The 24,449-nt window shown below is 43.8% G+C and overlaps 2 protein-coding genes and 1 non-coding gene across 30 annotated transcripts in view; all 3 read right to left on the reverse strand.

Annotated features, from left to right (window-relative positions):
- SRRM1 (serine and arginine repetitive matrix 1) overlaps positions 1-2,814 on the reverse strand; it is a 31,729-nt gene extending 28,915 nt beyond the window's left edge. For 14 of the 26 annotated variants that reach the window (XM_045585018.1, XM_036444699.2, XM_036444698.2 and 11 more), the window contains exon 1: positions 2,661-2,813. In XM_045585018.1, coding sequence (XP_045440974.1) covers positions 2,661-2,681 — 21 coding nt within the window. In that variant the 5' untranslated portion in view covers positions 2,682-2,813. Of the gene's footprint in view, positions 1-2,660 lie in introns of all 26 variants that reach the window. The other 12 variants (XM_045585019.1, XM_036444701.2, XM_036444691.2 and 9 more) reach the window with 1 other exon arrangement.
- Positions 1,478-1,601, reverse strand: LOC118725172. The gene has a single exon (XR_004989903.1). It is a non-coding gene; the product is annotated as a small nucleolar RNA SNORA26 (small nucleolar RNA).
- Positions 2,815-17,828: 15,014 nt separating the features above from the next.
- Positions 17,829-24,449, reverse strand: part of LOC118724753 (non-compact myelin associated protein) — a 37,063-nt gene continuing 30,442 nt past the window's right edge. For all 3 annotated transcript variants that reach the window (XM_045585022.1, XM_045585021.1, XM_036448437.2), the window contains exons 2-4: positions 24,333-24,421; positions 22,656-22,740; positions 17,829-20,168 (exon numbers count right to left, since the gene is read on the reverse strand). In XM_045585022.1, coding sequence (XP_045440978.1) covers positions 20,027-20,168; positions 22,656-22,740; positions 24,333-24,414 — 309 coding nt within the window. In that variant the 5' untranslated portion in view covers positions 24,415-24,421 and the 3' untranslated portion in view covers positions 17,829-20,026. The remainder of the gene's footprint in view (positions 20,169-22,655; positions 22,741-24,332; positions 24,422-24,449) is intronic.

Here is a 24,449-nt window from a genome sequence, read left to right on the forward strand (position 1 = left end):
GTAATCAAGTAAATAAAAATATTGTAGCTAATATTTGTATACTTTTTTCCCAATGTAGCATTTTGTAAACAGTGACTATATTTTAAAATTATAAAATATATGCTCACTGTAACAATAAAGGCTATTTTTAAAAAATCAAAACAATGAAAAACTTATATGCTTAATATATCCTTTCAAACAAAGACCATACATGCTCTTCTGAAAGCCAGTAGCATGTTTGCAAAACATGGTGGCAATGCATACAAACAGGGGGAAAAGGAAAACAGAACACTCTAGGTTTGTGCTGTGTTAGTTTCCCATAATTTTAACAATTTGAAATGTATAAAAACAATATAGGTTTACCTCCAAAAACTTAATTTCAACAAAGAATTCGGAAAAATAAAATTTACAAATACTACATTAGACATCAAGTGATCACTAGTCTGTGTTCTGTCCTTCCTACTGGCCCAATTAAATATGGAAAAACTGGCCATGTGATAGGAAATCTGATTGTTCCACAGAGTTGGCTACTATCATCTGGAAAATTATCAAGAAAATTTTGTTTGGGAAGGTAAAGTACTGGGTTAGAATCATAACTGCCATCACTGAAGCCATAAAACATCAAAGCAAGCTGCTTAACCTTTCCGAGGATGTTTCTTTACAGAATGACACATGCAAAGTAACTGACGTGGTAGAAGTTCAGCAAATAAGAGCTATCATTTCTATCTTAACTGAAAATTTCAGTTTACTATCTGATTGGCAGTCCACTAAAAAGATAACTGTCCTAAATTAAACTTAGGACTTACACCTAATCAACCCATCTAAGGAATTACAGGCAGTATATAAAAAACTGCACCCATTTCTTCCAGATTTTCACCAACACCAAAAGCAAACTTCATTTTTAAATTTATCAACCACTTTGCTCTGTTTCTATTGGAACTCCTTTCCATGGGAAGTAATACCATAAGAACCGGTTTTAAAATATTACATTTGGACCACAGGAAATATTAAGTATTTCTTATGTAATACATTGACAGCTAAATGTGTTCACCAGCAGTATAAAAACTTGATAAACTCTCAACTGAATCATTACATAAACATAGTATTGTTTGCATAATTTAAGAACAGTCAAATAACTGGCAGCTTTAAGTCAAATGCATAGAATAAAACTGCAACTTAAAAAATCCCCACAGATTTTTATTGATTTCAGAGAGGAAAGGAGAGGGGGAGAGAGAGAAACATCAATGAGAGAATCATTGATCAGCAGCCTCCTGTGCCCTGACGGGCAACCCAACCAACCCAACCGTGACCTCCTGGCTCATAGGTCGATGCTCAACCACTGAGCCTTGCAGGTCGGTCAACAGTACAACTTTTGATTAAAAAAACAGCACACAAGTTGGCACATTAAAACTCAATTGCAGAATTTCAACACCGGCTTTCAATAAGAAATATATAAAGATATCTTTATTTCTTCCTTTCTTTTCTTTTCTTTTTTTTCATCTGTGACTCCAGACAGAATCCAAAGAGGAGTTTTGCCATCTCTTCTCTGGGTTTTATGGAGACTCAGTTTACCCTTTTGTGTTAGCCTCCTAAGGCACTCGGTCAACCTTAAAAAAAGATACCTTTCTTAATCAAGTTCCAGTCTTGCCCCTCTTCCAACTTTTTCTTTAAAACACAACCTATCTCTACCCAGTCTGTTCTGCACGGGGGGGGGAAAAAAAAAAAATCTGCAAGCTCTAACCCCAGCAGAGTCACTTCCCACCCAGCTAGCTCTTTACTGGGCGCTCATTTCCTACAGGACTGGATTATGGGGAGCAGGAGCCTGTAGAGTCGGGGTCCTGAGGACCCACCACAGAGAGAGATAATCTTACCCACCCGCAGGGGCCGGGCGCGGGCCCGGGAGAACCCCGCTCAGGGGACCCCTTTCCAGCGGGCTTGCAGAGGAAAGCAAACCCGGGAAGGCAGCGGGCGGGAAGAAGACCCACCCCACGCCCAGGCTTCCCTCCACCAGCGCGCGCACTTTTTTTGTTGTCCCCTCCGGCCTCGAGAGCCTCGGATGCACACATTCTAACGGCACATTATCTTTTGCTCCCCTCCCCGGAGGGCTATCACCTTGGGCGGGGACTCCCGCGAACTCTGCCCCCGCGCTTTCGAGAAGGGTTAGGAACTGGGGGAGAGTGGGGGTGTCGCTTGCTCCATTGAAGACGCTCAACGAGGTTTCCTGTCCTCTCTAACACGCTCTCTGGGGGCGATACCCCAACGCGCTCCTCTCCAGGGTCCTCGGCCGCCAGCCCCCTCGGGGCTTCCCTCCGGCCTCCCCCCAGGAACTTCCTCCTCGCGGCTCCGCTAGGCCCCGGCACCCGGCGGCGCGCAAAGATTAGCCTGCAGGCCCCGCCAGGTAGGCGGGCGGGCGGCCGGCGAGGTACCGGTCGGGCCAATTACCGCCGCCATTTTCCGGCGACCGTCGCCGCCGCGTAGGGGGGACGATCCCGAAGGAGGAGACTGCGCAGGGGCTACCGGTCTCCGTCGCAAGGAAGGGGGTACCCTCCGCTAGCGCCGAGGATTTCCAGCATTTTCGATGTCTCCCCCTCGGCGGCCACCCCGCCCCGAATGTAGGCCTCTTGCCAGGCCTTCGCGATAAGGCCCTCAGCTCACACACAGACCCCCGCGCTTCTACTTACGCGGAAGAATCCCGCGTCCATCTTGCCGCCTCGCTCGGAGATCGCTCCCTACCCCAAGATGCACCGCGCCGCCGCGACGGAGGGCGGGACCGGGGAGAGCGGAGCGACGGGACGCAGAGCGCGCCGCTCCAGCCGACACGAGGCCGCGCTTGCTCAGTGCGGGGAGCTCCTGCCTAACGTGCGCACGCGCACAAGGGGAGCGGGGGAGGAGGGCGGACTGCTGCCTGGGCTCCGCGGCTCCCCAGCGTCCAATCGAGGATGAGAGCCTCGCGACCGCAACCAATGGGAACAAGAGAGGGTCGTCGGGTCGCCCCGCCCTACAAACGCTTTTGTAGCGCGTGATCAAGCCTTGTTCGCGCAGCGCGACTTGACTCCTCCTTCGACCCGTAGGGTGGGAGGCCTCCTGCCCGGGGGTTCCAGGGAGTCATTGAAGAGAAAGGCTGTTACCTCAGAGTGACGCGAGGAGGAGGAGGCGGCGCGTGCGCAGGAGGGGAGCCTGAGGCCTCTGTCGTGATAGTTGTCATTGTGCTGCTTTTAACGAGTTAACCCGTCTTTAAGATCGGCTCTTATAAAGTAGTCGAGCTCTGTAGTACAATGAAACCAGCGTTCCGACCCAGGTTCATGGGCTTTCCCCTCTGTCCACACATCTATGGTGTTTTGGAAGAAGAAGCTGGAAATGCCCTTTCGATGAGTTTCGGTTTTGATTGCCAGGGAACCAGGCTAACGGGCCGGAAGTTGCTGGAAGCCTTGGCCTTCAGGCTGCGAGTTGGGCCGGGTTCGGCCTCCCCAGTGTCCCAGGCTGTGAGGGCCTGAAGCGTTGGTTTCTCTTTTTTCTGGGGGAAAGCACATGTCCCTTCTCTGGCCATCTTTTTTTTTTTTTTTTTTTTTTTTTTTTTTACGGATCACACCCCTCACCCTCCCACACAAACACTCGACTCCCTTTCCTGCCTTTTTCTCACCGCACTTCACACACCTGGAACTGGGTTTGTTCACACTCGTGGCTCTAAAGACCAACCACATGCTGACGACTTCCATTAATCGCCAGCTCTGACTGCTCTCCCGAATTTCAAATTCCTATAGGCAACTTGGAAAGATCACCAACAACCTGACCAGAAACTGAACCCCTAATTCCCCCCTCCACCCTCCCCTTCCAACCCCCATCCCATCCTCCCAAAGTCTTTCCTGCCTCAGAGGATGGCAGTCTCTTTCCTTTTCTTCAGGACACTGCCTCGGTGTTGCTAGTATTCCTGCCTCCTCTTTCTCCTACCCTGTTTCCCCGAAAATAAGACAGTGTCTTATATTAATTTTTTTCTCCCAAAGTTGCAGCGCTAGGTCTTATTTTCAGGGGATTTTTTTTTTTTTAATATGAGTAGTTTTTCTTGGAAAAAAAAATATGAGTAGTTTTTAAAAAAAATATATTTTATTGATTTTGTACAGAGAGAAAGGGAGAGAGATAGCACGTTAGAAACATCGATGAGAGAGAGTCATCGGTCAGCTGCCTCTTGCACACCCCGTACTGGGGATATGCCCGCAACCAAGGTACATGCCCTTGACCGGAATAGAACCCGGGACCCTTCAGTCCCCAAGCCGACGCTCTATCCACTGAGCCAAACCGGTCTCGGCTTCAGGGGATGTCTTATCTTTCCATGCGCTAGGTCTTATTTTCGGGGGATGTCTTATTTTCAGGGAAACACGGTAGATCCCACTTCCAAACCATCCAAAACCCACTCTGCTATCCAGGGCACTAGCTTTTGCCTGCATTTCTGCACTGGCCTCAATCTGTTCTGTGTGGGGGTTTTTTTGTTTGGTTTTTAAATATGTTTTTGTTGATTTTTATTTTTATTTTTTATTTTTATTTTTATTTTTTTTACAGAGCGGGGAAGGGAGAGGGAGAAACATCAGATGACAGAGAAATATTCATCAGCTGCCTCCCGCATGAAACCTGGGCATGGGCCCTGAGCAGGAATCGAGCCGGAGACCTCTTGGTGCATGGGACCACATTTGCGAGGGCAACATCTATTCTTCAGTCACAGTGATCCTATTCGAAAACCTTAGATGTCACGCTTAAGCTCAAAACCTCCTGATAGCGCCTCATTTTCTCAGCTGAAGTCAAAATACCACCCGATACACCCCTTCCCACATGTCTTCTTTGATTTCATCTCCCAGTACCCTGACACTTTTCACTGAACTTCCTAAGCTTGCTTCTTCCTCAAAACCTTTGCACTGGCCATAACTTCTGCCTAGAATGCTCTACCCCTAGGCACCTGCTTGGAAAATTTCAAGTTTTTACTCAGATGTCGCCTACTCAATGAGGCCTCCCCTGGCTGCCCCACTGGAAAATGCTCACACACCCTCCCTTCTACCCCTGCTGCCTCTTCATCTACTGTTTTTGCCATAGCATTACCACCTAATATTTTTACCTATTTTTGTTTACCTGTTTTTAACGTTTATTTACTGTCTGTTCTCCACACTACAATTTACGCTCTCTAAAGTCAGGGCTTTTTGTCTTTTTTGTTCTCTGATGTGTCCCTAGCTTTAGCACCTAGATGAGTGTCTGGTCCAGTGCTGAATGAGTGAACACTTAGTCAGCAGGTCACAGCTGGGCAAGTGACTGGCTTCCACAGGACAAGCCACTTGACCAGATTGAATTATGAAATCACCGTTTCCCTCATCTCTCTGTTCTCTGTGGTTCTGACCACTCATTCCGTGTCCTCCCTTCTCTCTCTGTTCTTTTGCTGCCAATGCTGTACGTGCTGGTTTTCCTAGCTGGTTCTGTAATTGACTCTTTTCTGTTTTCCCCTGACAAAGGTGATCTGCCTGTTTTCTCTTGGTTTCAAATACTATTTCAACTCCCAAACCTGTATCTCTCAAGCATAGGTCTGCCCCTGAGCTATATTTTAACTTCCTGCTGACACTCACTTGCCTGTCCTTCTGAGGCACCTGAAACTCAAGTCCCAATAACAGGGTGACTTTCTCCACTTGCCTCAACCCTCGTTCTCAATGAATGACCCCACCTTTCTCCCCGTCGCTATTCTTTTCTCTTCCTCAAAATCTACAGTCACCAAATCTTGCCTTTTTTGCCTCTCTTAATACTTGATATTTTGTAAATATGTCAACTTCCTCCTAGCTCTATTACCCCTAATCTAGGCAAAATAGATTATTGTCTGAGACAATGCAACAACCCATTTTCCCTGCTTTCTGAGTTGATGTCTCCACCCTACATCCAGAGTGATGGTCTAAAATAATCCTGATCCTTTCACTTCCCTGTTTAAAATCCCTCAGTTTAAATTCCCCATTGTCATTCACGGGAAGCCCACACTGGTGCAGCCTTTATGGAAAACTATGGAGTTTTCTCAAAATAGAACTGCCATTGGACCCAATGATACCACTTCTAGGAATATATCCTAAGAATCCCGAAACACTAATCAGAAAGAATGTATGCATTCCTATATTCACAGCAGTGCTATTTACAATAGTTAAGGTCTAGAAACAGCCCAAGTGCCCATCAGTAGATGAGTGGATAAAAAAAAAGACATGGTGTGTTTACACAAGGGAATGCTATGTAACTGTGAGATAAAGAAAATATCCCCTTTTTATTTTTTTATATACGTTTAATGACTTCAGAGAGGATAGGAGAGGGAGAGAGAGAAACATTAATGAGAGAATCATCGATTGGCTGCCTCCCGCCCGCTTCACACCAGGGATCAGGCCCACAGCCCCAGGCATGTGCCCTGACCAGGAATTGAATTATGACCTCCTGGTTCATAGGTCGACCCTCAACCACTGAGCCATGCCTGCTAGGGTCTCTTACCCTTTGAGACAGCATGGAGAGTATTATGCTTAGCAAAATAAGCCAGGTAGAGAAAGACAAGCATCACATTATCTCACTTGTATGTGGAATCTAATGAACAAAATATATCCAGAGACACATGGACTAGACTGACAAATCTTAGAGGAAAGGAGGGTGGGGCAGAGAGAGAGGAACTAAATTTATATGCATATATGCATAACCCATGGACATAGACAATAGTGCAGTGAAGGCAGGGTGGGGGAATGGGGTAGAAGGCTCTGGGGTGTGTATGCAGGGCGAAGAGGGAAAAAGAAGGACATACGTAATACTTGTCAACAATGAGGATTTAGCCCTAGCTGGTTTGGCTCAGTGGACAAAGCATCAGCCCGCAGACCAAAGGATCCTGGGTTCAATTCTGGTCAAGGGCACATGGCCAGGTTTTGGGTTCAATCCCCAGTAGGGGGCATGCAGGAGGCAGTTGATCAATGATTCTTTGTCATCATTGATATTTCTATATCTTTTTCCCTCTCCCTTTCTCTCTGAAATCAATAAAAATATATTTTAAAAAAATAAAGATTTAAAAAAAACTTGTTGAATAAATGTATGAGTAAGAGTTTAAGGCTCAATCACCAAAGGCAAGCCTACCAGTGAGTGAGTCTATTCTTTGAAGTGTTAGAACCACTGATTCTATCAAGAAGAGTCCACATTGTAAAATCTGCTGAGGCAGATACTCCCCCCCCCCCCCCCCAATAAACACACAAATTCAAGTCTCTTCCCTGCCCCTCCTGAGAAGATGGAGGAGGACCTGCAGCAAACAGTGCAAGCATCTCATCTGGGTCTTTATGTCTTTAATGTAGTAAGAAAGTGAATCAGGAGATTCATTGCTTTTAAAGAGTCATTTCTAATGTTTCTTGTTATCAAGTTGAGTAAAAGCCTACGACTTCTATTTTTTTCTTGCCCTAATTGATTGATGGATTGATTTTACTCATTCAATTATTCACAGTAGCACTTATGTGACAGTGATCATCTAAAATGTATTCATCTGTACTTTGATGCATAGCACCATGTCCTCCTTCTGTTCCTCGCCCTCCCTTGACTTTTCATTTTATCCAGAGTAGAAACCCAAGGCCTATCTGTAGCCGACTTCTGGTTCTACGTGATCTGTTCATCAGTCCCCAACATCTCTGACCTCATCTCCAGCTTTTCTCCCCGTCATTCACTCTATTCCAGCCACACTGGCCTTGCTGTCAGGAACTCTACTGCCTACAACTCTCTTACCTCTGATACCCACCTGGCCCTTCCTTCAGTTCTTTTTTTAAAAAAAATATATTTTATTTATTTTTTACAGAGAGGAAGGGAGAGGGATAGAGAGCCAGAAACATTGATGAGAGAGAAACATAAATCAGCTGCCTCCTGCACACCCCCCAATGGGGATGTGCCTGCAACCAAGATACATGCCCTTGACCAGAATCAAACCTGGGACCCTTCAGTCCGCAGGCTGACGCTCTATCCACTGAGCCAAACCGGTTTCAGCAGTTGTTGTTGTTGTTGTTGTTGTTCTTCTTCTTCTTCTTCTTCTTCAATATATTTTTATTAATTTCAGAGAGGAAGGGAGAGGGAGATAGAAGTATCAATGATGAGAGATCAATCATTGATCAGCTGCCTCCTGCTTGCACACACCTGGAAATCAAGCTGGCAACCCAGGCATGTGCCCTCTGACTGGAATCAAACCCAGGACCCCTTCATCTGTGGTCCGCACTTTATCCACTGAACCAAACCAGCTAGGGCCCTTCCTTCAGTTCTTTATGCAAATGTCATCGTCTCTGTGATGTCTTTTCTGGCCACCCGACCTAAAATTGTAAGCCCTGTTTGCCCAACTTGTATTCCTGGCTTTGCTTTTCTTTCTGAAGCTTGCCACCAGCTAACATACTGTACTTGAAGTTTCTTATTTAATATCGATCTCCCCTCACTAGGACGTAACCTCAAAGAGGAGAGGAATTTTTGTCCGTTTGGTTCACCGTTGTATTCTCAGAGTCTAGAACGGTGGCTGCTATAAAGGAAGGCAGAACCATTTGCTGGATGAGTGAATAAATTAGTAATCATTTTAGGTGAGCATCAAGGACATCCATTCATCTTCCAGCTACCTTTGCCCAAAGCCAGAGGCTTTGGAGTCCCTGTTTCGCAGAGTAAGAGTTTAACTTCCAGAGAGCCGTTATATAAAGACGAGTAGCCCTGCGCACACATCTGTACGCCAGTGGGTTGCTGCCCCCTCCTGTAGCTCTCCGCCTGCCCTCTTAAAGTCCGCTGCTCCACCCTCCTCCAGATCCTTGATCTGGTCGTTTCAAGCTAGGTCATTAACCCTCAGGGCATAACAGATAATTAGTATATTTCTCTCTTATTATATAGGATTTGGGGACTCCTAGCAGCACCATCCCTCACTTTTTAAATATTTATTAGTTAAATTGGTTGGGGTGACATTGGTCAACATGAACATAGAGATTTCAGGTGTGGGTTTCTATGTTATAACATCTGTATATTGCACCACGTGCTCACCACCCAAAGTCAAATCTTCTCCTTGTCACCTCATATTAGGACCCCCTTTTCCCCATAGCCCCTTCCCTCTGCCAATCACCACACTGCTGTCTGTGTTCTCGAGTTTCAGTTTTATATCCCACACATGAATGAAATCATACAGCTCTTAGCTTTTTCTGATTGACTTATTTCACTTAACATGATGTTCTCAAGATCCATCCAAGTTGTTGCAAATGGCGCTATTTGATCCTTTCTGATGGCTGAGTAGTATTCCATTGTGTATACCATTCCCCTTAATAGAACAGTTTTCAAGAAAATTGCCTTATCTGCAGAGACTATTAAGATCTCTTCAAAAAGAAAAATAACAACCCAAATCAAACTGGCCAGTGCTGATTCTTCCTTTAGGACTGAGTTTAGTTGTGACCTCTTCCAGGAAACATTTCTGGTTAGTGGGACTCAGTATTGGCCATCTGATTATCTTTTAGGCAGTCATTGAGTCCCCAAAACCTGAGGCCCTGACCTCCCAAAACAGGAGACCCATATTCCACTTTTACTATTATAGTGTATTTTCCCACTATATTGTAAGCAGACATAATTATAATCCTGTCCCCCACAAGAAAAATTCTTCAAAGATAGGCATTATGTATTTCTCCTCTTTTTATACTCAGTATCCAAACCAGAGTTTGGCAAATAGATTCCAAGTGGACGTGCAGAAAATGCACATTTTGGTCAAACTCACAAAACTTCATTGTTAAAAACAATATTTTACCAAAGCTGAAGATTTTCATCATAGAATAAACTTTTGGAACACAAGAATAAGCTCTAATCAAGAACATATGAAGTTTCAATAACAGGCATGCATATAACTACAATTACATTATTAAAAGTTTTAGTAGTCGCCCTAGCAGGTTTGGCTCAGTGGATAGAGCATTGGCCCGTGGACTGTAGGGTCCCAGCTTTAATTCTGGTCAAGGGCACATAACCAGGTTGTGGGCTCAATACCCAGTAGGGGCATGCAAGTGGTAGCCAATCAATGATTGTCATATTGATGTTTCTACCTCTCTCTCCCTCTCCCTTTCTAAAATCAATAAAATATTTTAAAAAAAAGTTTTAGTAGTCAATTTAAGCCTGGCATTATAGTACAGGAATAATCGTTTCTCTATTAGGGAAGATTTCAAAAGCCAGATCTTCTGCTTTAGATTCTGAAGATAGTTTGTGTTCTTTTACTGGTTTCCCCTGATGAACCTCTGAGAGTTTTTTTTTTTACACATTTTTAATAATAAATAAATGCTTTATGATTCCTAAATTCCTCACAACTTTTTCTATACTTATTCTGTTGTTGATTATAATTTCAGGACACTTTTATATACTATCTTCCTATTCTATTAGGAATCAGAGTCACTATGAAATTAACTATATAAAGGCCAGAAATCTCTTGGCAATAAAGTAATATAAGAGCTTAGTTGAATGTATCATTAATATATCAATCTGTCAAAATATAAGAAGATTTCTAGTTGTTTTGTATTTATAAATATCAAATATATAAGACAAGTGGCAATCTGGGATTTTCTGGATCTCAGACTTTCCTATTCTAATAATACATCGCTAGATGGCGCTCTACCCTCTGCATACCTCTTTGGCCAGGACTTATTATTGTACTAGAAATAAGTAACCCATCACTAATTGCTTATAGGCAATCATATATAGCAAAAGTGTCACACCACCGCTGGGGAAACCATCGACAAAATGAAAGCCTCCCCCTTTTTTTTTTAATACTACAGAGTATAAGAAGGCTGAGATTTCATTAATTTCAGAGAGGAAGGGAGAGGAAGAGAGAGATAGAAACCTTAATGATGAGAGAATCATTGATTGGCTGTCTTCTGCAAGTCCTGCACTGGGGATTGAGTCTGCAACCTGGGTATGTGCCATGACTGGAAATCAAACTGTGACCTTCTGGTTCATAGGTCAACGCTCAAGCACTGAGCCACGCTGGCTGGACAGAAGGCTGAGCTTCCATAGCTCCATGACACCAGCTCCTCAACAGAGTGCCTGTCATTCCTCCACTCCCCGAAAACCCAGGCAGCATCTGGAGAAAGAGTGAAGAGCTTCCATACCTACAAAGAAACTAATGGACCATCACAGGCATCCACTTAGAGGTTCAGATACTGTGGCCTTTAACCCCATCCCAAAAAATAGTATGTGTAAAGGTAGTATACATTAACAGAATGTTAGTCTAGAATAGGTAGATTCGGTGTTTTATATTGGATAGTGACAGATGAAATAGAGAAGGGGCCAGGGGTCCATGTACTTTTAAGGGGAGGGTAGGGGATGGGGCTTAGGGCACTCAGCACAATCTGATTGGTGGTTTCATGTAAGGCCTATGATTTAGGGACCTAGGGACTTAGGAATTGGGGGCTTAGGGTATTTGGCAGTCTGATTAGTGGTTCAATGCTCAGGAATGTCCGGCTGCAGGTGGAGTTTACGCCTGTCCATCAATTGGAGGAAGGGAGGACCTATCAGATAGTCTTTTATTGGGTTAAATAATCCTATAATTAAAAATATAAATGTTTAAATATATATTTAAAAATGAAAAACACTAAAACTGATAAATGAAATAAAACAAAAAAATATATATAAAAGAAAACAAAAAAGCAAATTAAAAATGTTTTATTTTTTAAAATATATTTTATTGATTTTTTTACAGAGAGGAAGAGAGAGGAATAGAGAGCCAGAAACATTGATGAGAGAGAATCATCAATCAGCTGCCTCTTGCACACCTCCTACTGGGGATGTGCCCACAACCAAGGTACATGCCCTTGACCGGAATCGAACCCGGGACCTTTCAGTCTGCAGGCCGACGCTCTATCCACTGAGCCAAATCGGTTTCGGCTATAAATGTTTTTTAAAGGCTACCTCCAGTCTGTTCCATTTCTTATGTTGAAGCCATCAAATTGACATGTATATCTTAGACACTCTGTAGCTTTGATGCCCAGAAATTGTCAGTTTTCCCTAAAGGCTGACTTTTCATTTCCCCTGAATATTTAAGATATTTCAAATGTAGAACTTATTTATGTCAAGCCCTTGCCCACAATCTCACACATATACCTGGGAGGTTCTTCCTGCTTCATCCTAAATTCCTCAGAAAGGGGAGTCTGCAATCCAGATTTTTTTTAATGCAGGTTCTAAACCCCCCCCCCCCTCAATCCCTCCTTCCCACCTTTCCAGAATTCTGATCTCTGTAGAATGCAGGAATCTGCAATTTTAATAAGAAGTCTCAGGAAATTCTAATAGGGAACTTCACCTTTGGAAACACTGTTTTGATTTTTCACTAAGACCGTGAGAAATGATTCCTAAGGCCAGAATCTTCTGCTTTAGATTCTGAAGATAGTTTGTGTTCTTTTTTTCTTCTTCTTCTTCGAATTATGGAGTCATTTATTAAAGACCAGCAGCATATGAGGGAGCAAAAGCGCTCCAGACCTTGCAGCACCAAACAGCTTTCCACGCCTGACTTATATTGGCAGAATATCACAAAAGTATTGATTACATCTTTGGGTCTGGAATGAGGAACCTGTTTCTGGATTTTACAGAAGTGAAACTGAGCAAGTTAGTTATCTAAAGTATCTACGAATCACTGAATCAACAGAAACACGTTATCTGGGACCAACCACCCGAGTTTCTGTTCCTTTACTGGTTTCCCCGGTGAACCTTTGCAGACCTCCACAATGAAAGGCCAACGTTTATCCTGTCCTCCAGAGGCTCCTTCTCCATATAGTCTCCCCTCACTGACACCACCCCCCTCTGCCGCCCTGCTTCCTCTTCTAAGCGTTGACTGCCAAGCTGAGCCATCAGAGACCCCTCTCAAATCTTGGAGTTAAGGATGGGGGCTTTGCCCTATCCGGTTTGGCTCAGTGGATAGAGCATCGACCTGAGGACTGGAAGGGTCTTGGGTTCGATTCCAGCCAAGGGCACATGCCTGGGTTATGGGCTTGATCCTCAGTCGGGGGAGTGCAGAAGGCAGCTGATCAATGATTCTCTGTCATCATTAATGTTTCTCTCCCTCTCCCTCTCCCTCTCTGAAATCAATTAAAAATATATATATATATGGAGTGCCTTGCCCTTGAGCCCTCAACCTAGTCATGTACCCTGATTAGAAATCAACCAGCACCTCTTGGTGCATGGGATGATGCCCAACCAACTGAACTACACAAGTCAGGACTTCCTTCCTTTCTTTCTTTCTTTCTTTCTTTCTTTCTTTCTTTCTTTCTTTCTTTCTTTTTTTAAAGATATCTCTGGAATTATTTTCAAAAAAAAATTTTTTTTATTAGTTTCAGAGAGGAAGGGAGAGGGAAAGAGAGATGGAAAAATCAATGATGAGAGAGAATCATTGATCAGCTTCCTCCTGTACACCCCCTACTGGGGATTGAACCCTCAACCTGGGCATGTGCCCTTGATTGGAATAGAACCCGGGACCCTTCAGTCCTCAGGCCGATGTTCTATTCACTGAACCAAAGTGGCTAGGGCTGGGGTGATTTTTAAAAATTGATTTTAGAGAGAGAGGAAAGGAGGGGAAAGAGAAACATAAATTTATTGTTCCACTTATTTATGCATTCATTTGCTGATTCTTGTATGTGCCCTGACCAGGTATCAAACCTAAAACCTTGGCATATTGGGACGAACTCTACCCAGCCAGGGCTCCTAAAATTTTCTGTGTCTTCAGCCATTATGTATTATACTTCTTCTCCTGTAGGTTATAATGTGGTCTTTAACCTATTTATCAATGTTATCTTTTTAAATTTGCTAATCCCAATGTTCTGGTCATTTGCAGGTCTCTTTCTATTGACTGATCTTTCTCTTTATTACAGGTCATAGTTTCTTATTTGTTTTTGAGGTCTAATAATTCTATTTTACCTTGGATATTGTATATGATATGTCATAGAAACTGGATCCTGCTCTCTCCCTCTGAAGAATGTTGAGTTTTATTCTTCTTGTGCCCTCCATCCATTTCTATGAGCCCTTCCCCATTCCATTCTGTCTCCACCCACATTGTTCCCAAGTTTTCCAGACAGCACTTCTAAAGAATTTCACTGTAAAGCAAAGCAGAGAGGTAGGCAGTGCTTGAAGGGGGCTGTGTTGTCCATAAAATATTTTGCTTGCTTGTTTGTTTTTAATATGAGACAAATTACATACATTAAACCGAGTGTCTCTAGTGAAGGAGAAAATTAGGAGTGGGGAATGCAGGGTGAGGTGGGAAAATCACTAAGCAAGAAGGGGTCCATATGGTCAGAGATGAAGTGTGCCATGAATTGAAGAGAGGGCAATCCCCAGCACCCTCTTCTCCCCTTCTGCTCCTTATCATGCAGAGCAAACTTCCCAGTTCACAGATTCTTCCATTCCAGGCTGTGGATACTCAAACCTTAATGTTTTTTTCTCTCCTTTACTCCCAAGTGCCTCCCAAGGCAAGAACCGGGAAGCTGGACATGATGAATAAGTTGGTTGTTATGTTTCTCTGAGATCAATGAGGCATCACAGCCTTCTTTAAGAGCACCAGGGGGCCCACGTACAATTTACTCAGGAGATTGAGTGTGAGCCGGAAAGGGACCCTCTCTGCTAATACCTGGCTGCCTTTGGACAGAGGGTTTCAAGTCACTAGAGACTTGAAGGTCAGTCTGTTCACTACCTGTTTCTCCGAAATGTGGGCAGACAGACAGAGTCTGGGACAGTAGTATCTGCTGAACCGCAGCAGTCTGCCTCTTTGCCAGGAAAGTTTCTGTGCAGGGCATGGGTGTCCTGGGACAAAGGGCTACAGAGCTGAGACAATGACCCTGCTGTGTGGCCCCAGCCAGTGGGCCCGAGACGATTCCTGGAGACATTTTTGTTGGGTTACTGCACACCCACAAATAGCTGCTTAAAAGGGAAAAGAACAAAACTTGACAACTGGAGGGTTATTTAGAAAACGCATTTAAAAACTAACAGATACACAGATGCGCCTGCTCCCTCTGGCGATAGACTCCAAATTGTCCTCCTAGCCTCCAGTCTCCCCCACACCAATCCATTCTGCACGCTGTAGCGGGACAGCTCTCCTTAAAGCACAGGTTTCATCTTGTTTCAATGCTCAAGTGCCTTCAGTGGCTTCCTGTTGCCTTTAAAATAGCCAAGCAGCCCAGCCAGCGTGGCTCAGGAGTTGAGCGCTGATTTGGTTCCCAGTCAGGGCACATGTCCGGGTGCAGGCTTGATCCCCAGTGTGTGGCATGCAAAAAGCAGCCGATTCTCTCTCACTATTGATGTTTCTGTCTTTCCTCTCCCTTCCTCTCTGACATCAATTAAAAAATATATTTAAAAAAATAATAGCCAAGCATTGCAGATCCTTCATAAGAGAGCTTCTCTTCTCTTCCCACCCATCCCCCACTGCTCCCTGGGACATCTGCTGCACTGAATCTCTCTCCTGCAGGGCTCTCTTCTTCTTCTTCTTCTTCTTCTTCTTCTTCTTCTTCTTCTTCTTCTTCTTCTTCTTCTTCTTTTCTCATATATTTTATTGATTTTTACAGAGAGGAAGGGAGATAGAGAATTAGAAACATCGATGAGAGAGAGTCATCGATCAGCTGCCTCTTGCACACCCCCTACTGGGGATATGCCCACAACCAAGGTACATGCTCTTGACCGGAATCGAACCCAGGACCTTTCAGTCCCCAAGCCCACGCTCTATCCATTGAGCCAAACCGGTTTCGGCAGGGCTCTCTTCTTTATCTCTCCCTCTGCTCCCACTCATCCCTGAATCAGGTCTACTCAATTTTTGTCACTCTTAAGTTAGATGTTTCTTTTGGGGGCCTTCTTTCCTGCCCACCCACATCTGGGCTGTGCTCAGTGCCCCAAGAGGCGTACATGATACCCTCCTATTACACGATTTTCCTATTTCAAAAATAATGGTTGTTTAATTGTTTCTCTTTCCTGCTACACAACAAATTTTGTGAGATCAGGAAGACAAAGATGTCTGTTCCTACCACTTCTATTCAAAATAGTACTGGAAGTTCTAACCAGAGGCATTAGGCAAAGTTAAAGGAAAAACTAAAATGATCTCTATTTATAGATGGCATGCAAGAAGCAATCAATGAATGCATGAATTGCTGGAGCAATACATTGATGCTTCTCTCTAGCTCTAAAGTCAATGGATAAAATAAAAAAGACTTTTCAGAAAAAAGCACTTAGAGCTAATAAACAATTCAGCAAAGTTGTAGGCTGCAGAATCAATATGTAAAAATCACTAACAAGAAATGAATAGAAAAAAAAATAAAACAAAAAAGTAAAAACCACAACAAAAATCACTAGCAATGAACAACTTAAAAAAAATAAATTAAAAAACAATTATATTTCTAATAGTTTCAAAATGAATAAAGTATTAGGAATAAATTTAACAAAAAGCACACGACTTGTACAATGAAAACTATAGAATTTCATTGAAAAAAATGAAAGAAGAATGATCAGAAGACTTCATACTATTATGATGGCAACTCTCAAAATGATCTACAGGTTCGATGCAATCCCTATCAAAATCTCAGCTCCTTTTATTTATTTATATATATATTTTATTGTTTTTTTATTTTTTATTTTTTTACAGAGAGGAAGAGAGAGGGATAGAGTTAGAAACATTGATGAGAGAGATACATCATTCAGCTGCCTCTTGCACACCCCCTACTGGGGATGTGCCGGCAACCAAGGCACATGCCCTTGACCGGAATCGAACCCAGGACCTATCAGTCCACAGGCCAATGCTCTATCCACTGAGCCAAACCGGTTTTGGCTCATCTCTTTATTTTGGTGAAAATTGACAAGCTAATTCTAAAATTCATGTGGAGATGTAAGGGATCTGGAATAGCTAAAATATTTTGCAAAAGAAAAATAAAAAAGATGGAGGACTGAATAAAGTTGGAGGACTTATGCTTCCAGATTTCAGAACTTACTACATATCAAGACAGTGTGGTATTAGCATAAGAACAGAAATATAGATGATTGAAATAGAATTCAGAGTCCAGAAATAAGTCCTTATATTTATGCAAGGGCTTCTTTGATAAGGATACCAAGACAATTCAATTCAATTTAGCACTATTGACTAAGACTGAATTTACACATATGCCTGGCAGTGTAGCTGCTTAATGATAAACATCATTATTGGTTATTTTGGCTCCATTCTAATGTCTTATACTTCCCTGGATCCCCAAACTTTGGCATCTCGGCACCTCTGGTGGTTAACAGCAGGCCTTCAAATGGTTTTGCTTTTGTAACATTTAACCAAGTTAACTTGTCCCCAAACTGCCAGAACGGCCTGCTGATGGCGACCGGCCTTTGCCATCCTCCTTTCACAGTGAGGTGTTTGTTTGAAAAGGTTTGGGCTTTCCCTCAGGACACGATTTACATTGTCAGGAAAAGGAAGTTTTTAGAAAAGGTCTTTGTCAGCTCTAAAATTAATTGAAATCAACTCAGCAAACATTTGATTTAAAAATTTTTTTTATTTTTAGACATTGTCCTTTAAGCATTTAATATCTATTATTGATTTAGTGGCAGCATCTGCTCAGTTAGGAAAGGCACCTGTCAGAAACAAAATGCACAAACATACTGCAAGGTCCCTGTCACCGGAGACCGCCCCGGAGAGCAGGGACTGTGATTTCATGTGTATAGTAGCACCTCAACCTTTCAGGACTTGTATCAGTTAAAACACCCAAACCCTTTTATTTCCTCCTCCCCACTTCTCTACTTCCCTTCTTCCCTCCATTTCCAAGCTTTCGTTTAGCAAAGGAAACATACCAGCTACTATGGGCGGAAGAGTCTGGTTTTAGAGCTGGAACATAAAAAAAAAAAAAAAGTTTTTAAAGCAGAATACATTTAGGTAACATATTTGGAGCCTGAGTCCTAGAGAAATGGCTTTGCCCTGGTTCCACACCTGCTCCCTGGTCTAAGTGGGGGGGAGGGGGGAAGGGGGATGAAGCAGGAATCATTTGAGCTCTGGTGGGTTTAGAAAGAAGAGTCACCAACTGGCTCTGCCCGGCTTTCGGGTTTGGAAGCCAGACCCCTGGCCTCCACTCAGACACATGGACAAGCCTGGCCCCTTGTTCAGTCCACAAAGGAATCCATGTTCTTTGAGCCAGGATGGTGGAGAAGAGTGTGATCCAACAGAAAGGTGGACTTTGGAGTCAAAGAGACCTGGGTTTGAGTCTATGAGACTTACTAGCTGTGTGACTTTGGACAAGAATTTTTTTTCTCTTTGAGTCTGAGATTCTTATCTTCGAATGAAAAAAGAATACGTCCGAGGTTATGGGGAAAAATAAACCCTATAACATATCTCATAGGAAAGCACCTTGCAATGTGCCTGGTATGTGGTGGATGTCCAAACACAATACAGAGAAAAGGTGTCTGAGGAGGAAGAATTTGCCAGTATTTCTCCAGACACAGTTAAGTGAGCACTTTTGTGGTGGGATGGCATGAGCAGGGTGACCCAGGTGTCAGTCCTCTTACCTCCCTGATCCTCAATTTCTCCTCTAAAGGGATTCTAATCCCATGAGGGAGAGATTCCGAGAATTGAAGGTAAGTGTCAGAGTGTGTCACTTTTGGTAACAGAATAAGGATTGATTACCTTGTTTTCAAGATGCCTTCCATTCTAAGATGCACAATTGATTTTAAAAACAGCTGAGAGAGAGAGAGACAGAACAACTACATTAAGGGACCCATCAATTTTAAGACACATGCTGAGTTCATAATCATTAAAATGTAAAAAAAAAAAAAAAAATGCTCTGCAATTGAAGAAATATCGTAACAGCAGTGCCGGCTCCCATTCATTAAGCATTTGCTGGTGCCAGGCACGATCAGAGCTGCTTTACTGAGACCAGGACTTGCTATTGTAACTCTGTGAGGCAGATTTTATCATTCTCACTTCAAGGTCAAGAAACCAGACAAGGAGAGGTCAAGTCCCTTTCCCAAGGTCACACACCAGGAAGTAGGGTCTTCTTAACTCCAAAATGCTTCCCCCTCTTGGCAGATTGTAGTCGAGGATAAGAAGTCAAAGAGGCCAGCTCTCTACAGAGAAATAAGTTGTGAGCGAGGTACTTTGAAAGTGTCCTGAATAGAATTCTGCAAGGAGACCAGGAAGGGCACAGGTAACACAAACAGAGCTGTAATCTAATCTGTCCAAACACTGGTTCTCCAGTGGATGTGTTAACCCGAGAGCGAGGGTTGTTCAGAATGCAAATCGAGGGGAGCCAAGAAACGAGGCTGAACCTGGGTTAATCTGCCGAGAGCCGAAGGAGGGGCTCTGAGCAGCCACCAGTCTGTTCCAGGCCCATAGAAACAGCAGCAATCGGTAGGTGAGTCCTAGAGTCCTTGATTAATCCTCAAGGTCACCCTGTGCTTTCCAATCTGACTCTTACTAATGATTAGAACCCTTCAGAGAAGAATTCCGTGTTCTCTTCCACCTTTCTTAAAGAGGGAAAGGTGTGCTGACCAATCAATCATCCCGAGCTAGTTAGCGGTCACCTAGTACTGGAATAAGTTACAAATTAATGAGCTGGTTTCCTGGTGAGTTAGTCCAGTTAGTCCCCCTGATTATGGGATTGGATAGTTTGCCCTGCAAAGCTGTGGATATGGCCCTTACTCTGACATGACTCAGATGTGGCACTCTCGGGAGCATGCCCTGACCCCTGACCCCTGACCAGAAAACTCTTGGGCTGTCTGTCTGTCTAGCTATCATTTTTGAGGGGAGAGAGCCAAACCCACATCATTGGATTCCCTTCATAGCTCTACCTCCCCAGATGACAAAAGGGTATTCCACAGCTTTTTGGTAAGGTGGCAGCAGGGACATGGACACAGGACACAGTCAGGGTGGGGAGGGCAGGGCAGGATGGGGTTGGGGGTTGTCTGAAGCTTCAGGGATTGAATGAGATGCCCCTGTTGATCTGACTGGAAGGAACTCGTATTGAAGCTGCCAAAGGAGAAACGTGCTTGTTGGTCTTGACTGGAGAAGGCTCTTCAGACGGTAGCCGAGATAGCACCAGGGTGGGGGTCACCGCGTCTCCATGTGGACGTCAGGAGGGCAGAAGGTCACAGATGCAGGGTGTTGGCTGCTGCTGCTGGTTGGGCCTTGGGCATAAGGGGAGACTGGCTTGGGGCCCTTGGGCTCCAGCTCCCGCCTCGCCCTCATTTTCCTGCAATGAGATACGCACACTTGGTTGAGTCTCTCCGCTCCTGTGCCCAGGGAGTAGGTGCTGTGACTATGGCTCTGGCGAAGAGATTAATGTAGATCATCATTAAATGATGTTGCTTAATTGCCAGCCATCGAATTTCACAGATGGACGGGACCTTAGGTATTAGCTAGTCAGATTCTTTGATTTTTTGTTTAATCTAAATTAGATATTTTATTTAAATTTTTCTTATTAATGAATGAGTCAACTGTCAGATAGGTGCTGTATTAAAGACAAGACAAAGATGTTCCACTTTTGGTAGCATGACTAAAATTTTGCAGCCTCATTATGCTTGCTAATTTTATTGCTAGAAATATTTAGTAACTTTGAACATAATCGAGAAGAGAATATACTTAAAATGCATATCCTTTCATCTCATATGCCATAAAATTCAATAATTAACGACAATCATTCATTCTAATGTCTATGTATTTCATCTTGTTGGCCTGTCATAATTCTTTTTTAAAAATTTCAAATCCTCAGAAAAGTTGTACAAATAGCACAATTAATATTCCAATACCCTTCACCAAACAGTGCACTGGCTGTTAACAATTTGCCAAATTTGTTTTCTCTCTCTCTCTCCCTCCCTCCCCCTCCTCCACTTACATACATACAAGCACATACATATACACAGAATTGTGTGTGATTTCTTAAAATCATGAGCCATTTGTGAATTAATTGCAGACACCATGCCACTTTATCCCTCGGTGGTACTAAGAACAAGGGCATTCCCCAATGTAACCAACAACATAATTATCACACTCGGAGGCTCTTCCATATGAAAGATGATAAAATTGGCGCTGAGAGGTTAAATGACTTGCCTGGTTTTGACGGACCAAACACCACTGTACCCAGGGGTGAGTGGAGTCTTCATCCACCTTACCCGCTAGGAAGGGGCTTAGAGTCCCATCAACGACGGAGAAAAATAAAGGGCAGACACGGGGGTTTGATGCCACTTTCTGGTTTGGGATAGACTCAAATTGTAACACCCCAAAGGTTTTTAAAAATAACTTATTACATATTGTAATTATCATTACTTGCAGTGGTGTAGTATTGTCTTTGAAACGAGAGGGCCTGGGCTGAGTCCCAACTCTGGCGATTAGGGTTGCGTGACCTTGGACATGTTACTTAATCTTCCTGTGCCTGTTTTTTCATGTCTGAACATTTGGGGATAACAGTAGTACCCACCTTGTGGGGTTGTTGTGAAGTGTAAATGACTTAATAATGTAAGAAGCTTAGGACCATGCGTGGCACGTAGAAATTGATGAATATATGTCTATCTACCAATATAAATATTAATTTTATGATGAAAACAATGCATGTTTACTACTCCTCAAAAACAAGGATGCAATGACCCTTAAAACCAACAAAAACCAACAACCAACTAACTACAGCCCTGCTTGTTAACACCTTGTTGTGTCTCACCTGAGCCCTCCTTGAATGTGTGTAATCCAGGTGTCTTATCATCCTGTACATACTGTTTTTTAAACTTTGACAATTGATTTCTTCCTTGAAAAGAATGACCTTCTAGCAAAGTTGTGATTAGAGGTGATGAACACAAATTTTATTCTTCATGCAATCAAGTTCTATTATTTTATTTTATCTTATCTGGTCCCAGAAAGTGGAGTCATGTGTACATGTATTTGTCACCCCAAATATTCATGTGGTTCACCCAGCAGAAGACTACCCAAAAGAAGAGGATTGAAACCTCCCTCTATTACCTGCATGTGTGTGTGTGTGTGTGTTTGCCACCGTGCTCAAGGCCTATGCCATTGTCATGATCACTGTTGTATTTTTAAAATATATCTCCAGTCCTAACTGGTTTGACTCAGTGGATAGAGCATCAGCCTGTTGACTGAAAGTTCACAGGTTCGATTCCAGTCAAGGGCATGTACCTTGGTTGCGGCACATCCCCAGTAAGAGGTGCGCCAGAGGCAGCTGATCGATGTTTCTCTCTCATCGATGTTTCTAACTCTATCTCTCTTCCTTCCTCTCTGTAAAAAAACAATAAAATATATATTTAAAAAATATATATATATATATATCTCCAAGTACAAGAATATTTGGTCACTCTGAAGTTTCTATAGGAGAGCAGATATCAAAAAGGGACCCACAGCCGAATCCAGTTTGGCTCAGTGGATGGAGCATCAGTCTGCAGACTGAAAGGTCCCAGGTTCAATTCTGGTCAAGGGCATGTACCTTGGTTGCGGGCACATCCCCAGTGGGGGGTGTGCAGGAGGGAGCTGATTGATGTTTCTCTCTTATCGATGTTTCTAGCTCTCTATCCCTCTCCTTCCTCTCTGTAAAAAATCAATAAAATATATTTAAAAACAAAAGGGACCCCCAAAAGGCTAGAGGATGAGGATGGACTCATGGATGTTGCTGGGTACGTGACGGGCACCCACACATGTTAGCTCCCATTCATTCTGGCGTCACTGAGGGGACACATACCTGTTGTACACCTTCAGCAAGATCAGAACCACGGTGAAGATGATGATGACCACCACCACGATGGCAGCAACGATGGCTCCAGAACCTACGAGGAGGAGAGGGGAGAGGACAAATGTGGGAACTGAAAGGCAGAGGAGCATTCAGAGCCTGGGAGGGGGCCCCTGGGCCACGGGAAGACAGAGGATGCTGCACCTCACTGCTGGCCCCGGGACAGAGCCACACTGAGCAGCAGCGCACCCCTGCTCACAAGAGGGCGTGGGGGCTATGTCCTCGGCACACCGCCTGCCAGAATTCTGCCTTGGGTCAAGTCCAGCGTGACACGGCTTCAAACCTCTTCTGTAAACAGGCAAGCAAAATACCCTCCCCTCTTTTTTCTTTTTTTAAAACTATCCTTCACCGGAGGGTATTTTTTCCATTGATTTTTAGAGAGTGAAAGGGAGAGAGTGAGGGGGGGGGGAAAGAGAGAGATCCGTTGCCTTCTGCGTGCGCCCCAAATAGGGCTGAGGATTGAACCTGCAATCCAGGCACGTGCCCTTGACCAGGAATCGAACCCAAGACCCATCGGTGCATGGGCTGACACTCTAACCATTGAGCCACGCCGGCCAGGACCTGTCATCTTTTTGATAATATGAAAGTAATATGTAATTTTTGTAGAAAATTTTGAAAATACAAACCAAAAAAGGGAGAGAGGGGATAAAAACCTCATTGCCCCCAAAATCACTGATTTTCTACACATGTATACACATTCACCTTGGCCCAGCGCCTGCCAGCGCCAGAGCCTGCACCTATTCATTACTGAGGGACACGCCACGTGTCCGGAGGCCTGCTTCCTTTGCGGAAGTGAATACCAAGTCACCTGGGATGACTGAAACGGACCCAGCCTTCCCCCAATACAATCAGCTGGTGTTCTGAAGAGTGGCCCTCAGAGGTTTCCTCTTGGGGACCCCTTGTTCCTGCAGATGTCTCCCCTGGGCCAATCCTCCCACCTACATTCATGGACTCCTTTGGGAACTGACGTGTCTGCCTCGCAAAATTAGTATGAAGGTAGTTATACTTCAAGGCGACCCATTTAAGGACATCTTACAAACGATTCAAACCCCCTGACCCCCTAGACCCCAAAACTCCCTAATGAGAATAATAGCAGAAATAATACTACCCATTAGGTACTTAGTGCACACCTAGCTCTTGTCATGGATTATTTCTCCCTTTTTAAAAATTTTTATATTTTACTAATTTTTTTTTTTTTTTTTTTTTTTTTTTTTTTTTTTTTTTTTACAGAGAGGGATAGAGAGATAGAAACATCGATGAGAGAGAATCATTGATCAGCGGCCTCTTGCACACCACCTTCTGGAGATGTGCCTGAAATCAAGATACATGCCCTTGACCAGAATCGAACCTGGGACCCTTCAGTCCGCAGGCCGATGCTCTTGGATTACCTCTCTTAATCCTCACCTGCCTTATGCGGTAACTTCATTAATATCCCATTCATAGGTGAAGAAACAGGCACAGAGCAGTGAAGTCACATGCTCCAGGCCACCTAGTTGGCAAGCAGTGGAACTGAGACAGAGACCCAGGCAGTCTGTCTCCAGAGCCCATGCTCTTGAACTCTAGCCCAGGAGCCGACCTTGACACTTGCCCCGCCATCCCTCCCCAGCTGCCACGCCAAGTTGATCTTACTCTTGTACAGAAAGTCATCCTCTCTGGTGGTCACGTTCAATGAGAAGAAGGTGGTGCCCCCCAAAGGGGTGGGTGTGGTCATCTTGATCCTGGTGAGAATGAAGATGAAATTTTGTT

The sequence above is a fragment of the Pipistrellus kuhlii genome, unplaced genomic scaffold, assembly GCF_014108245.1.
Source record: "Pipistrellus kuhlii isolate mPipKuh1 unplaced genomic scaffold, mPipKuh1.p scaffold_m20_p_2, whole genome shotgun sequence".
NCBI classification, from domain to species: domain Eukaryota; kingdom Metazoa; phylum Chordata; class Mammalia; order Chiroptera; family Vespertilionidae; genus Pipistrellus; species Pipistrellus kuhlii.